Source organism: Lontra canadensis, unplaced genomic scaffold (genome assembly GCF_010015895.1).
Source record: "Lontra canadensis isolate GAN:19392208 unplaced genomic scaffold, GSC_riverotter_1.0 scaffold48, whole genome shotgun sequence".
NCBI classification, from domain to species: domain Eukaryota; kingdom Metazoa; phylum Chordata; class Mammalia; order Carnivora; family Mustelidae; genus Lontra; species Lontra canadensis.
The window spans coordinates 8,678,003-8,693,008 of record NW_022631042.1 but is presented as its reverse complement, the minus strand read 5'-3'; the positions used below and the strand labels follow the sequence as shown (position 1 = coordinate 8,693,008).

At 39.9% G+C, this 15,006-nt stretch overlaps 1 protein-coding gene across 6 annotated transcripts in view; it reads left to right on the top strand.

Moving 5' to 3' along the window:
- Nucleotides 1-15,006, top strand: part of CCDC146 (coiled-coil domain containing 146) — a 113,434-nt gene that overhangs the window by 88,154 nt on the left and 10,274 nt on the right. For all 6 annotated transcript variants that reach the window (XM_032873287.1, XM_032873292.1, XM_032873286.1 and 3 more), the window contains 7 exons: nt 641-827; nt 6,450-6,545; nt 7,130-7,300; nt 8,669-8,757; nt 8,849-9,013; nt 12,041-12,265; nt 13,863-14,091. In XM_032873287.1, the coding sequence (XP_032729178.1) occupies nt 641-827; nt 6,450-6,545; nt 7,130-7,300; nt 8,669-8,757; nt 8,849-9,013; nt 12,041-12,265; nt 13,863-14,091 (1,162 nt within the window). The remainder of the gene's footprint in view (nt 1-640; nt 828-6,449; nt 6,546-7,129; nt 7,301-8,668; nt 8,758-8,848; nt 9,014-12,040; nt 12,266-13,862; nt 14,092-15,006) is intronic.

Genomic DNA, 15,006 nt, shown 5'->3' with positions numbered 1-15,006 from the left:
TATGTGTTGTTTTTTGGTAAGTTTTTGAAATGTGTTTCTGAAAAGTGTATCATTGGAGGATGCTATAGTTGGGGGATTTTTCCTAAAGATGAATGGTATTTCTGAGGTGACCATGACTTTCTCCTAGTGGAAATAACTTCCTGGTACAGTTACCTGGGAAGGTGTTAATCCCTATTTTCAAATAAAATTTCAGCCTCTGAGCCTCTGTATCTGCTGAGCTTTATTCCATTTGCATTTTTTATAAGACTGTGGGACTCTAAGATTCATTGAATCTTGGAACACTGAAAAAATAAAATAAAATAAAATGTTCAAATGCCCCCAACATATTATAAATAACTTTTCTTTGCAAGGGTGATAGAAAACATAGTGCTCATTATGGGCTTAACTATCCTCTCATTAAGAAGGTCATTAACATTAGGAATTTGAAAATTGAACATTCATTAAAGATGTATTTTAATGTAAAAAAAAAAAGACTGTGGGACTCTAAATGACACCAAACAAAATTGCTTTTGGCATTATTTAAAATCTGATTCTCATATGAGGATGGTTTCTGTATGAATATGCTGAGAGTGCGGTCTTGAAAAACATGAAAAGCAGTTGATGACAAATCGCTTTCATTTTCTCTCTTTACCTGGAACAGAGGGATCTTGGATCTCAATTTACGAAACTGTCTCATTGACAAGCAAAACTACCATGATGAACTTTCTCGTAAGCAAAGAGAAAAAGAACGAGATTTTCGAAATTTAAAAAAGACGGAGCTGCTCTTGAAAGTGTCCTGGGATGCCCTCACTCAAACTCAGGCACTACATCAAAGACTTCTCTTAGAGGTGGGTGCTCTACACCACTTTTTGACTTTTCAGGATCAGTGCTACCTCTTTGAAGTCAAAATATTTTAAGAAGTTGTTTTTGCTATCAATAAAGAAAAGGAAATCAGAGAATGCTAATTTTAAAATGCATCAAGCCCATCATAGAGGCTCTGTCTTGCAATGTTTTTCAATATCTTTTTGCTAACCCAAGGTTAGAGACATGACTTGTTTGGATCAGGCATCAGTCTGGCCAGGGGAAGCAGTCAGGCCATCGGTTCTGGACCAGCTCCAGGGTTCACTACAGAGTCGGACCAAGTGGACTACTGTCTTGACCAGTTGAAAGAATCATATCCAGAATGATGTCATTTGCAGACTGTAACAGAGAGGGACTAGATCAAATTAGGTAAATATAGATGGTTAGTTAGCCTACACCTGCAATAAGCCAAGAGCCACTAGAACCCAGACTACCTGGCTAATTCCGTGCAGTATCAGGGATATACTCCAGTCGGAGGATGCTCAAGATAGCTCTTCCCTTCTGTCTACTACCTTTCTGGTCCTCTCTCTCCCCACTCAGGTGGTACTCCCTGTGCTAACTGACCAACCACTGCTGGAAGGCAGTAAATCCTTGAAAAGACTGCATCCTTTGGTGGAAAAGAGATCAGTCTCTGAGATGAAGCCATTGGGTGTATAAAAACCATACTCATTCTCTTCAGTACTGTCATGCTGTGACCTTATGGAGGCTCATGATCTCAGAAACTTAAACAGGAGTTTCCAACTGTGGTAGACACTTCCAATCCTAACCTATGCTTAGTTCTCTCCTTCCAGGTGTATAGGAAGCGTCTACTGTCTTGCATCTTTGCTGATGAGCAAAGTCAAATGAGTAGTTCTGGCCAGTGGATTGTGGACAGAACTGACAGGTCATCTCATTGCCAGTGTGAGACCTCTAGCTCTTTCTCCTCTCCTAATGCAGTTGTGGAAGTACCTGAGGATATGGAAGTGCTACAAAATGAAAGCAGCCCAAATGTTCAGCCAGTAGTGGTCTTGGACCATTGCCTTGACTAGCCACAGGCCTTGGCAGAGCAAGAATTAAGCCTTCATGGTTGGAGCTATGATAGCTGGGGATTGTTTGTTTCTGTAGCATAACCCAGCTTCTCGGACACCAATCTTCAGCAAGGTGTGGACAAAACTGGTTAGGGTTAGGAGTGTGACAAAAGGCTAGGTCTTGGTCCTGTGGTCAGATGGCACTCACAAATCTGTTGTTTTTTTTTTAAATCTCAGTGGGGCAAAATGTGCTCTTTACACTTTTGCAAAACAAACAAAACATTTATTTTATGTTCTCATATACCTCTAGTATTTTTATTACAGTTCCAGCAGGTAGATTAATTCTGGCCTCACTGTGAAATCTCTTTAACTTTTGAAATGCTTTTTGCTTTAAAAGCTTACTTTGTCTGCTATTAGGACGATATAAGTTACACTAGCTTTTTTGGGTTAGATTTTGCATGGTATTTCCTTTTCCATCCATTTAATTTCACCCTTTCTGTGTCCCTACTTAGATGTCTTTTATATGTAGCACATACTTTTTAATATCTGGTCTGAAAATTTCTACCTTTTAGTTCTTGTATTTAGTCCAAAAACATTTAATGTGGTTATGGATCTTCTTGGGGTTTTGTCTACTCTATTACTATTGCTTTCTCTTTGTCCCATCGCTTTTATGTTCCATTTTCCCCTCCTATATTTCCTTCTTTTGGATGAATTAAACGGATGAATTGTCCTATTTCTATTTCCAGTTGTTCTATTTACCCCATTTTAGGTTTGCTTTAGTTAGTTTTGCATTCTCTTTCCATTCTTCAGCCTAAAGTTGTTAGCCTAAAGTTGACAACGTTCATCTTTGACTTTGATTTGAGTCCGTATAGATTAATCATTTACTGCTTCCCAGGTAGTGCTAGAACCTTTGAAGACTTTAACTCTATTTACCTTTGCAACTCCTATGCCTTCAAACATATTTTTTAATCCAACTTTTCAAGCTATTTTTGTTAGGAGAAGTGGTTTACTATAAGCTATGCCATCTTAGCCACTGGTTTACTATAAGCTATGCCATCTTAGCACATTACAATAGTTAAATTGGAATTTGGGGCAAAGATAGCCCCTGGGGCTATCTTCTTATATTGAAAAGTGGGAAACTGTAAAGCCGGTTGGGAGCTGTTTCTGATGAGAGGCGTGCCCCTATATATTGACTTGGCTGGACACAAATACATAAGGAATGACCTTGACCCAATGGGAGATTGTAGGAGAATGTTCACAAGTTGTTCAGATTTTAATAAATAGTAGCTATTTGTATTAGGGCACTTCACAAAATAGCACCCCTTGAACAGAAAACTAACAGCAATGGAAACATATTAAAGTCCTCTTCTTTTATTGGTTTCGCGAAAAATCTGTTTTTGCCCCAGTGCAGTTTGTTTCAGTGAGAGACTATCTTCCCTCTGTGACCTTGTGGCTTATAATTAGTCCTATGCCGGCTGGCAGTACTTGAAAATAGTCACTCCCAGCATGAGTGAACATTTCAGCCTTGCATGCGGTCCAAAAAGGAAAGAGATAAAAGGTAAGCATGAAGGCCTCCGACTACTTTTCAGACTTCATTTCCCCCTAGAGACAGTTGTTTGATTCTCCCATGGCTTTTGACTGTAGAGACTCCAGAAATTCAAGCCACAAACCTCATGAAAGTTTGAAATATTTTAGGAAAGTATCAAAGCCTTAAAGAAACTGAGGTTCTTTTGATATCAAGTAATTGGGATGTTTACTGTGACAGAATCATGTCTAACTTCTTAACTTTTATGGAAGTGACTGATGTTTGTTCATGCATTGAAACTGTCTGGAAGAATAGACACTAGACTATTAACAGTATCTCCTGGGGAGTAGTATTTGAAGTAAAGTTAAGGGGCAGATGTTTAATTTCTTACTTTACACATTTTTTTTTTTTGGTTTGGTTACAATAAACACATTTTTTTCCTAAGTATGAAATGTGAATCTGTAAAAACCCAAACAAAGAACTAAAATATATAATCGTACAAAACCTGCTGATAGATGTAATTTGGGGCTGAAATGTAATGATAAATATCTCAAGTCACCCCAGTTTAAGAACATAACTAGAACATAACTAGACTCAATTTGGCCAGAAGTAACAGAAATTCAATTACTATGGCTTAACTAGCGGATTGTTCTATTCATATAATAAAAAGTTCAGAAGTAGGCCCAGGATCCTCTTAGCTCTTTTTTCTGTCATCCTTAACATGTATATTTTGTTTCGAAGGTCAAAAGACCTTCCATCTTTAGGATAAGATCAAACGAAAGTGGGGAAGGGAGAGAATAAAATGCATATGGTAGATGACTCGGTTGACTTTTTTTTTAAGATTTTATTTATTTGATAGAAAGAGAGACAGCAAGAGAGGGAACACAAGGAGGAGTGGGAGAGGGAGAAACAGGCTTCCTGCTTAGCAGTGAGCCCAATGCGGGGCTCGATCCCAGGACCCTGGGATCGTGACCTGAGCAGACATGTAACAGCTGAGCCACCCAGGTGCCCTGACTGTCTTTTTAACAGGAAAACAGTCACTGCCCCAGGAGTCTTATCCAGCAGACTTCCATTTACATTTCACTGGCCTGTCATGGCTCATCTGGTCACTCCCAGCTAGAAAAGAGTCTGAAGAATCCTGGATACATTACAGCCATGAGCAAAACTGTTTTTGTTTTGTTTTGTTTTGTTTTGTTTTGTTTTGTTTTGTTTTAGTAAAGTCAGAGTAGAGTGTGAATGTTGGCTAGGCAACCAGTAGGCTTGGCTACTACCTTGTTACTTCTTCCACAAACCAAGCATCCTTAGTTCCCGTCTGAACCTTGAGGACTGGGTTTATGGAGGATTAAGAAAGGCATCAGAGAGTAGCTAGCCAGAATTCAGAAATAAATACAATACATTGCAGTATTGTTTGTAATTCAAAACACTGAGACCTGAAATGAGGAAAATTTGTTAGGAGCCTTTCATTGACATGTAGCTAGTTGAGTGTGCTGTCATCATATCTTCTGTAAAAGCTTGTAAGCTTCCCTGGTCCCAGTTAGCATGCCTACACTTGGGAGCAAAGCATTTGGAGTAGCCCATCTTGGCCACCTGTGACAGAGAGGTAGACAGGAACTGGGACACTCGTTAGACTTGCTCTGGAACAATTAACTTCACTTCCCAGAAGAAATCAAACTCTCTCTTGCTGTCTTCTTAACTCCTCCATAAAATCTTTCCTGATTATTCAAGTCTACTTTGAGCTGTCCCTTCTCTCACCTGCTCTAGGATTTACCTGCTCATCAAAACCACAAATTCTGTATATTGTTACACAGACTGTACGAGTCTGTGTAACAATATACTTCTCAACAGCTAGGTCTCCGTGGTAGGATGGAAACCTGATATCTTGGGCATCCGAGGGTAGAGAAGGCGCTACTGAAGATGCCCAGACTCCTGGATGTTGGGACGTATTTTAGCTACTTTAAAAGAGCAACACAAATCTCAGAAAGAGTCTGTTAGGTGACCTTTACATCACTAAACAGTATGATCTTTCCCTCTTGAGACAAATTTCAGCCAATATTCTACCTTGGTGTTGTCACAGGAGGAAATAAACCATATCAGGTTGGAGTCATGTGCCTTTGGTATAAAGATCCAACTCTAAACTCACTCTAAGTCAACTATGCTGTCAGCACCCCCAAGATAACCCTCCCTGTATTTGGATGGTGTTCGCTCAGAAGCTGTCACATGTCTGCCTCTCTGCTCTCTTCTCCATCATGAAGACTCTGACAAGTTCATTCCTAATAAGGCAGCAGAGACTGTTAGAACGAAACATTACTTTCTCCTGGAGTACTTTAGCAGAGGACAAAAGCACAAGCTAGTACAATAGAAATGCGATGGTGGAATTTCAGGTATCGAACAATTAAGAGACTTTCCTTTTGGGTAAGAATTTTCCAGCTACTCATCGAACTGCTACATAAGAGTAGCCAAGTATTCTTACTGTTGTTAATAAATCCTATTTTTTAATCTATTGGATTTCATAAAGGAATTCACATTTTATAAGTGTAATAAATACCACTTAAACACGCATGTTTCCAAACATGCACGAGTTAGAAGAGCAGTAACACACAGTGTTAGGATCACGGACTCTGAATCTAACCACTTGAGTTTGCACCTGTATCAATGAGACAATTTGCTTAAATGTCTTTGTTCCTCCTTCTCCTCATCTGTGTAACTGGAGATTATAACATTACCTACCTCATAGGGTTATTGTGAGGATTAAATAGGACCATACATATAAGCACTTAGAACCTTCCCTGACTGTCAATGCTCTATAATTGTTAGCAACTATTATTAGTAAGATTTATTTTATTTCCAAATGAAGGAGAAATATAATAATTGCAATTGGTGAATTATAGATTTTTGACAGGTTTTTATATTTTAGTTTACCATGATTTTATAAAGAACATTCAGCACAAAAGGCAGTTCATATAAGATTAAGAGTCATAATTTGCCCACCATTTGCAAAAGGCATGTAGTGGGGTTGACTGCATGACATTGAAGATTTCATTCTTGTGTAAGTGCCAGTTTTAAATTTCTATTTCCAGATGGAAGCTATCCCTAAAGATGATTCTATATTATCCGAGAGAAGGAGAGAGCTCCACAAGGAAGTTGAAATGGCTAAGAGGAATCTGGCCCAACAGGTCAATGTCAACTCTCGTTTAAGCTTTTATCTAAGAATGATTAATACAAAGTTGTGTTTTTAACTGTGTGCCACAAAACCTCAATAGGAGAGTATGATCCTACTTAATGTGGGTCTGTTTCTTCATCTCAGAGCCCACTCAAACCCCACATTAATTTGGGGAAAAAGGATGTGTTTAAACCAGCAAAAACTATACGAATTCATGAGATTTTAAAATAAAAGGGCTAATGATTATATAATCATTTTAAAAATAAGTAATAAATGCTTTATTTCACCAATGTCTAATTCTAAATTTTCAAATTTTGTTTATTCAAGCCACTGTCAAAAACATGCTTTTATGTCTCTTTTTTTCTTAGAGTTACTTGAAAATACAGTCTGATTAAGAAAAACTTGTATCCCATTAAACACGTTATCATATTTGCACATTCTCTTATAAGATAGAATACTTGGAGCTAAGGCAGTCAAGTTACTTTGTTTTATATCCTAGTAAAATAAATTCTACATAGGAAATAAAAATTGTTAAGATACTAGCCCTAGTGTGTTTCTTCAAATGAATAAGTTTTAATATGTTGTGTTTTTTGAAAGAAAATCCTGTCAGAAGCTGAGTCCAAGTTAGTGGAACAACAACTTGCAGAAGAAAACAAGCTTTTAAAGGAGCAAGAAAACATGCGAGAGCTTGTCTTCAACCTTGTCCGTATGACTCAAATCAAAATTGATGAGAAGGAGCAAAAATCCAAGGATTTCCTGAAAGCTCAGGTAACTGCATTTTTGTAACTATCCATTAATTACTATAAGAGTTCAGGAGATCCTCAATTTTACACAGTGTCTGTTAGAAACCTTGCTTCCCCAAACAAGACTCAGTCATATACTGAAAAAATGGTTTTCGGGTTCAATTAACAAAATAGTCAGCAATCTAGAGGAAAAACGACCCGGGTCAATGACAATGAGCAGAGGATTCGAGCACAGGACAACTTCAGTAAGAATAAGGTAGGTATCTCCTGGGAACAGGGCTGACAGCTGTACAGGCTGCAGGTCTCTCAGATTCCCCCACTAACTCATGTGCCACTATGGTTTGTCCAAGAACAAATCAAGAGCAAGAGCATTAGACCACCCTCTCTGCCAAGTTCATCAAGCTGGCATTGTTTAAACCACTGCTAGGATGCCCTTAGTTACTCCTCCATCCATGATTTTACTGGGCTCCCAACAAAGTACCAGAGTTGACCCAGGGCAACATTCTAAACTGAAAGAACAATGAAACCAATGGCAAAAACGACCCTGTGGTCATGCTAGCTAAAACCCCAACATTAAAATCATTTTATTCCATGAAAGGATTATATTCAGAGGTTTCCCATTAAAAATGAACATGATATGACATATTATTAAAAAAGAATACCAGGACTGACCATGTGACCCAGATGTTGGCTGTTTCTTTTTCTTCCTTTTTTTTTAAGATTTTATTTATTTGTGTTGTGGGGGAGGGAGAGGGAGAGGAGGAGAAGAGGGAGAGAGACAAGCAGACAACACTGAACACAGAACCCCATATGGGGCTCGATTCTACAACCCTGAGATCATGATCTGAGCCGAAATCGAAAGTCTGTCAAATCACCAACAGAGCCACCCAGGTGCCCCAGATGTTGGCTGTTTCTGAGGGCAAACTTTGTTCTGAGCAAGCATTTGCATGGGGTAGTATTTCTTCTCGGGAAAGTACCTTAAAATCCTGGCTTCAGTCTCTCACAAAATACCATAAAGGGTTCCATCTGTAACATCTGTCAAAACTAACTACAAATCCTCTTCCCTCAGCTACCCTCCACACACTCCTCACTTACCCAGCCCATCTGTTCTGTCCACACTCACTCTTAGGCTGTCCCAAAAGTCCCCCAAATTTTCCTCAAATCCAACCTGTACAGGCTGTTTTCTTTCTCTTTTCTCTCATTCTTTCTTGTCCTTAATTCAGTTCAGCCAGCCAGTCAATTTTCAGATCTCTCCCTTTCTTCCTCAACTGGCCAACTCAGCTGGTTAAGATAGCACAGGAATGAGATAGGATACAGCTGGGAGTATTCATACGTTGATGGCGATGGGCTTTTTTTTTTTTTTTTAATTTCACACCTAACTTTCGTATTTCAGCAAAAATATACCAACATTGTTAAGGAGATCAAAGCAAAGGATCTGGAAATCAGAATACACAAGAAGAAAAAACATGAAATTCATCGGAGGTAAGAGAATTACGTGATGATTTATCTTGTTACAGGTTGGGGGAAAATGAGTTTTATGTCCTAAGTTTCAAAAACACTTGTGTTTTCGCAGACTCAAAGAGTTTGCTAAACTGTATGACACTATCCGAAATGAAAGAAACAAATTTGTTAACTTACTTCACAAAGCTCACCAGAAAGTAAATGAAATAAAAGAAAGGCATAAAATGTCGTTAAATGAACTGGAAATTTTAAGAAATAGTGCAGTTACTCAAGAAAGGTAAGTGTAATACTACCGTCTTTTCAAAAGTTCCTCTTCTGATTCACTGAACTCCAAAATACCCTGGGAATAGTAAAGAAGAAACTGATGGTCTTAACAAAGCTAGATGAGCCCTTGCTCAAAGATGCTTTACAAATGACAATCTAAGCATCTGAATGTGATTCCATATGCTTCTACTGTTTGACAGCTATATATTTTTTTTACTTTTATTTATTTATTTGACAGAGAGAGAGATCACAAGTAGGCAGAGAGGCAGGCAGAGAAAGTTGGGGGGAAGCAGGCTCCCTGCTGAGCAGAGAGCCCGATTCGGGGCTCGATCCCAAGATGCTGGGATCACGACCCGAGCCGATGGCAGAGGCTTAATGCACTGAGCCACCCAGGTGCCCCTGACAGCTATATTTTTAAGTGAATAAAAAACTATGTTTACATGCTATTTATTTTTTTTTTACAGAGTTAGAAAGAAAAGCACAAGTTTGATAATTTGCCTTTAAAGTTAGAAGACAACCAAATGTTTACTAACCAGCATTCCCTGATTATAGATTGAAGCATCTAATGTGCTTGTAGGAGACAGTATAGTTGTGGTTACAAGAGCTAGCTTTCTAGACTCCAATCCCCGCCCTGCAGCACTAGCTTCATGACCTTGAGCAAGCTACCTTACTTTTCTGGGATCAATTTTCTTACCCGTAAAAATAGTCCTTATTTGAGGCACTTGGGTGGCTCAGTTGGTTAAACGTCTGAATTTAGCCCAGGTTATGATCTCAGGGTTCTGGGACTGAGCCCTAAATGGGGCTCGATGTTCCATGTCTGGTGGGGAGTCTGCTTGTTCCTCTCCCTCTGCCCCTTCCCCTGCTCGTGCTCTTGCTCTCACTTTCAAAGAAATAAAATATTTTTTTAAAAAAATAGTCCTTATTTTATAGGACTTTTTACATGAGGTGAGATAATCTATAAAAACATACTCAGAAACATCTGGCAAATTATTATTTATTAAATTTATTATTTACCATGTGGAAAGATGTTGGACTCTTTCACTTATACATAGTCCCTGATCTACTGAGTTCATACAATCTGAACTTTTTCTGGTGGCCATTATTGCCCAGTTTCCTTTTTTTTTTTTTAATTATGTTCAGTTAGCCAACATATAATACATTATTAATTTTTGATGCAGTTAGTGTTCAATGATTCATTAGTTGCGTAAAACACCCAGTGCTCATCATAACACATGCCCAGTTTCCTTTTATAAAGCTATACAAAATGGGTTCTTGTGTGTGAGGCAGCAGAGGGACAGGGACAGGGGGAAGGGATTGGTATGAGTAGGAAAATCTAATTTCCTAATCAGATTCTCATCCTACATGAAAGTAAAAGATCATTTATAGAGGCCATGCATTCATTCAGCATTTATTGTGATGCTGTATTAAGTCAGGACCATCTTAGGTTCAATGGCCGTTATCAGATATTACCATCTGTGCCCTCAAAAGAGGGCAGCAGCCTCATGGGGATGACAGAGCAGTAAATGAATTACTATGGTCTTTTGATTTGACAGAGTTGGGGCAGCAAAGCCTTGGGGCACAAAAGAAAAGATGTCCTAAACCAGGGGAGTGGGGAATCTGAGAACTGGGAAGATCACAGTAACTCCTGAAGAGCATTATATGACAAATACCAGTATTACTGCAGCGGTCCCCCTTATCTGTGAGGGATACTTTCCAAGACCCCCAGTGGATGCTTGAAACTGCAGACAGTACCGAACCCTGATATTCTAGGTTTTTTTCCCCTATACTTACATACCTACGATAAAGTTTAATTTATAAATTAGGCACAGTCAGAGATTAACAATACTAATAAAATAGAATGATTATAGCAACATTCGGTTGACCCTGGAACAGCGCAGAGGTTATGGGTGCCAATCGCTGCACAGCACTTAACTACTACTAACCTGTTGTTGACCAGACACCTTACCAATCACGTAAACAGTCAATTAATCAATATTTTACGTTATCATATTGTATACTGTTGTTAGGGTCCGTAATCAAAGGAGCGAGACTGATACAAAGTGAAGGTCAAGCAAAGCTTTATTTCACGCCAAGCATCAAGAATCAAACTGACTGGTCAGGGCCGTCTCTTGCAAAGAGGTGACCCCTCCCAGCCTCACAGACTAACTTTTATAGAGGTAGTTTAGTCGGGCTATACACAGGTGGCCAATGAGATTGTAATGCACAGAGAAAACTGCACAGTCATGCTAAGTCTGCCACACACAGAAAAAAAAACTGCTAGGTAACACACGGGTGGCCAATTGAATTTCAATTTACCCTAGTAGATATATGCGCACCCCACTGATTGGATGTCTTCACCTAGCCTGACCCGCCCTTGTATCTAGGCTTTGCAAGTAAGTTCCTCTGGGCGGGGCAGGATCAATCTAGGTTTACAGCATGGGGTCAGTCTAAGTTTGCTGCATAAACACAAAATGACTCCCTCTGGCCAACCAGGCCCTTACACTGTATTCTTACAATAAGGTAAGCTAGAGAAAAGAAAACATTAAGAAAATCATTTAAAAAATAACATTTATAGTACTGTGCTGTATTTATAAAAAAATAAAATAAAATCACGTTTAAGTGGACCCGGGCAGTTCAAAAGTGTGTTGTTCGAGGGCCCGCCATACCGTATTCAAAGTTATGTAAATGTGGGCTCTCTCCCTCTCCCTCAGTATATCTTATTGTATTGCACTCACCCTTCTTGTGATGACGTGAGGTGACAAAATGAGGTGAGGTGAAGGACGCAAGCGTGTTTGTGACGTAGCGTTAGGCCGCTGTTGACCTTCCCAAGAGCCGGAAGGAGGAGACTTGGCTTCCGGTGGACAGATCCTGCGTGCTCCTGAGGCTGCAGAATGGTGGATAAGGGGACTACTGTCCTACTGTTGTCATTTCAAGGGACATACTAAAGCGGGAGCTGCTTGGATAGTTTCAGAAGTCTTCGTTATTTTTACACTAACTGAAGAAAATGATATTCTTACCCATTTCCCCATTATCTTTAAAGAAAGTTACAAAATTGCATGCTGAAACATGCCAACAATGTTACTATCCGAGAAAGCATGCAAAACGATGTGTGCAAAATTGTAGCAAAACTTCAGGAAATGAAGGAGAAGAAGGAAATCCAGTTAAACAACATTGACAGACTTGCCAATATGATCACAATGATTGAAGAGGAGATGGTGCAGCTGCGTAAGAGATACGAGAAAGCTGTTCAGCATCGAAATGAAAGGTAAAAACCAGGAACCTAATGTGAGAAACAAAACACCCAGAGACCCGATTTAGAAATGTTGTCCCTTCTTGAGGCTTGACAGTGGGTCTCGAGGGGCATTTGACATTCAGGTTTCATTAGCCTTCTGCAGGGGTGTGTTTGGGGTGGGGGGCAGTGAGCGGTGTGTTTGCCTGAAAATAAGAAACTGTTCTTTTAAGAGAGAAACGCAAGAACAGGGTTTCAGTTGTTGCTCTTTTAAATATGAAAGTTCTTTCCCAGGCTTCCATTCAGATTGCCTCCATTATCATCAAGTTATTTCAGTATAATTGACATAAATAAGTCTTTGGATTTTGTATCCCCTTTTGTGGCAGATTTGGTCTTAGTATGATATTTATTAAGCCATTCTCCCAGCTCATTTTCTCAGCAAATAGGACCTCTCAGAAGAGCATTATTTCTTCCAGGCTACAATTATGTCATTAATCAATTAGTGCTGTAGCAGTCTTCCCAAGCTGCTTGTGCCCGGGAAATCTGGAATGTGAAATTGTAAGGTCCTGTAGTAATTACCTCTGGTATCAGATCTGTTTCTTCATTGTGGTTTTGATTGTGGGCTGTTTCATCCAAAGCTGTGCGTGAAGCTTTGGACCCTGAAAGGACAAAAAAGGTGGTAAAGCATGGCTCTTAGCTTCAGTTGTCAAGAGAAATGAGGGGATCATGAGAAGAGCCAATAAACGGCAAATGAGATGAAATGTAGAGTTAAGGGTGAGCAAATGCAACTATGTGTGCACATGTTTTAGGGGAGGAGAGAGAGAAAGAGATAAAAAGCAATTAAAGATGAACTCTGGGATAATGGGTATGCAGAGTGTGGGAAGAACTTCAGGGTGTGAAGAACAGTACTTCTTCAAACTACTGGCAGGTGTTTTCTCTAGGATAAAAAGAAAAAAAAAAAAAGTCCTCTTATTTGGCTCCCGGCACAAAACAAATTATTTATGCAGTGTGTTCCCAGGCCCTGGTCAGACCTGTAAGGGCTGGAATTGGAAAATTCTTACTTTGTTTCTTTCCCACATTTTCCTCACATGGAGGGGTCTTTCCCCTGGCATGATTACAAAGGACAGAACTTTGCCTGTTTATGGGGAAATTTGCTTCAAAAATATTCATCTTTAAAAGAAACTAATGGGCCTGGCAATTTACATAGAATCACTGCAGAGACACATTCCCTGGCCCCCTGCCTGGGGACTTCTGGCCAGACCTCGGTTGGCAAGTCTGCCCCAAAAGAAGGGCCTGCAGAAAATCAGATTATGGGATCACTTTGCTCATGCCTGGGGAATGACATTTTTTCCCACCCTAGGAAAACCTTTGAGACTTGCAGAGATAACTGTGACCAGCCAACTGCACGATCAGCTCAGAGTCGAGATGCCAACCAGCCCTCCCTGTCCTATCCCTAGGAAAATGGAAAGTGTGGAGTTTAACTAGAAAGCCGACAGTAAATTTCTGTTGTCTTCTGGAATTATGTAATGTTGATGTGTATTTTGTTCCCAGATCCAGAGAGAATCCCCGTGACTAGTAAAAAAAAAAGTGGTCTCAACACCCTCTTAGCCTTTGCCTCTCCTTTTGGCCATAGTGGTGTTCAGCTGATAGAACGGGAAGAGGAAGTGTGCATCTTTTATGAAAAAATAAATATCCAAGAGAAGATGAAGCTAAATGGAGAAATTGAAATACATGTCCTGGAAGAAAAAATCCGGTTCCTGAAACTGAAGATTGCTGAGAAACAAAGACAGATTCACGTGACCCAGAAATTACTGCCAACCAAGAGGGCCCTCGATGCTGATTTAGCAGTGCTCCAAATTCAGGTGGGGAAAACGTTCATCAGACGCTTCCTGGGACCATTTGCTTTATTTCCCCCCCTCTCCTTTATTGGTTTGAATATCGTATTAAGTTCTTACATATAAATTAAGCCATGCCCCACCTGGTATCTATACAAACTCATGAGTTAGAGGTCCTCTTTAAAAAGGCCACTGCTGGGGTGCCTGGGTGGCTCAGTGGGTTAGGCCTCTGCCTTCAGCTCAGGTCATGATCCCAGGGTCCTGGGATCGAGCCCTGCGTCAGGCTCTCCGCTCCGTGGGGGAGCCTGCTTCCTCCCTCTCTGCCTACTTGTGATCTCTCTCTCTCTCTCTCTCTCTCTCTGTCAAATAAATAAATAAAATCTTAAAAAAAAAAAAAAAGGCCAGTGCTAAAAAAAATAAATAAAAATAAAAATGCCACTGCTCTAGGGCATCTGGGTAGCTCAGTCGGTTGAATGTTGGACTCTTGATTTCAGCTCAAGTCATGATTTCAAGATCGTGAGCTTGAGTCCCATGTGGAGCTCCACATTCAGTGGGAAGTCTACTTGAGATTCTCTCTCTCCCTCTGCCCCTCCCCACCCACTCCCTCTCTCTAATAAATAAACACATAATAAAAAAATCCACTTCTCCAGGGTGGAATTTATGCCTCAGGCATCCAAGCTACAGATTTTTTTTCCCCCACAAAGCATTTTCTCCCTTCCTTGGAATTCAGACCCTCCCACATCTCAACTCTAGCTTCCTCATAACTCAAAATTTAAGGAATCCAGGCTTTCACTGCCATTAGCATAACTATGTTTCTGATGCTTTCTTGAAAGATCTTGGAGACCTTCTTGCTCTCTCATTTTTGGAACTCCTGCCCTCTGAAGCCGAGATTGTTGTTTGTTAATTGACAATCACATAAAATTAGACTCCTTCTTAATCCCT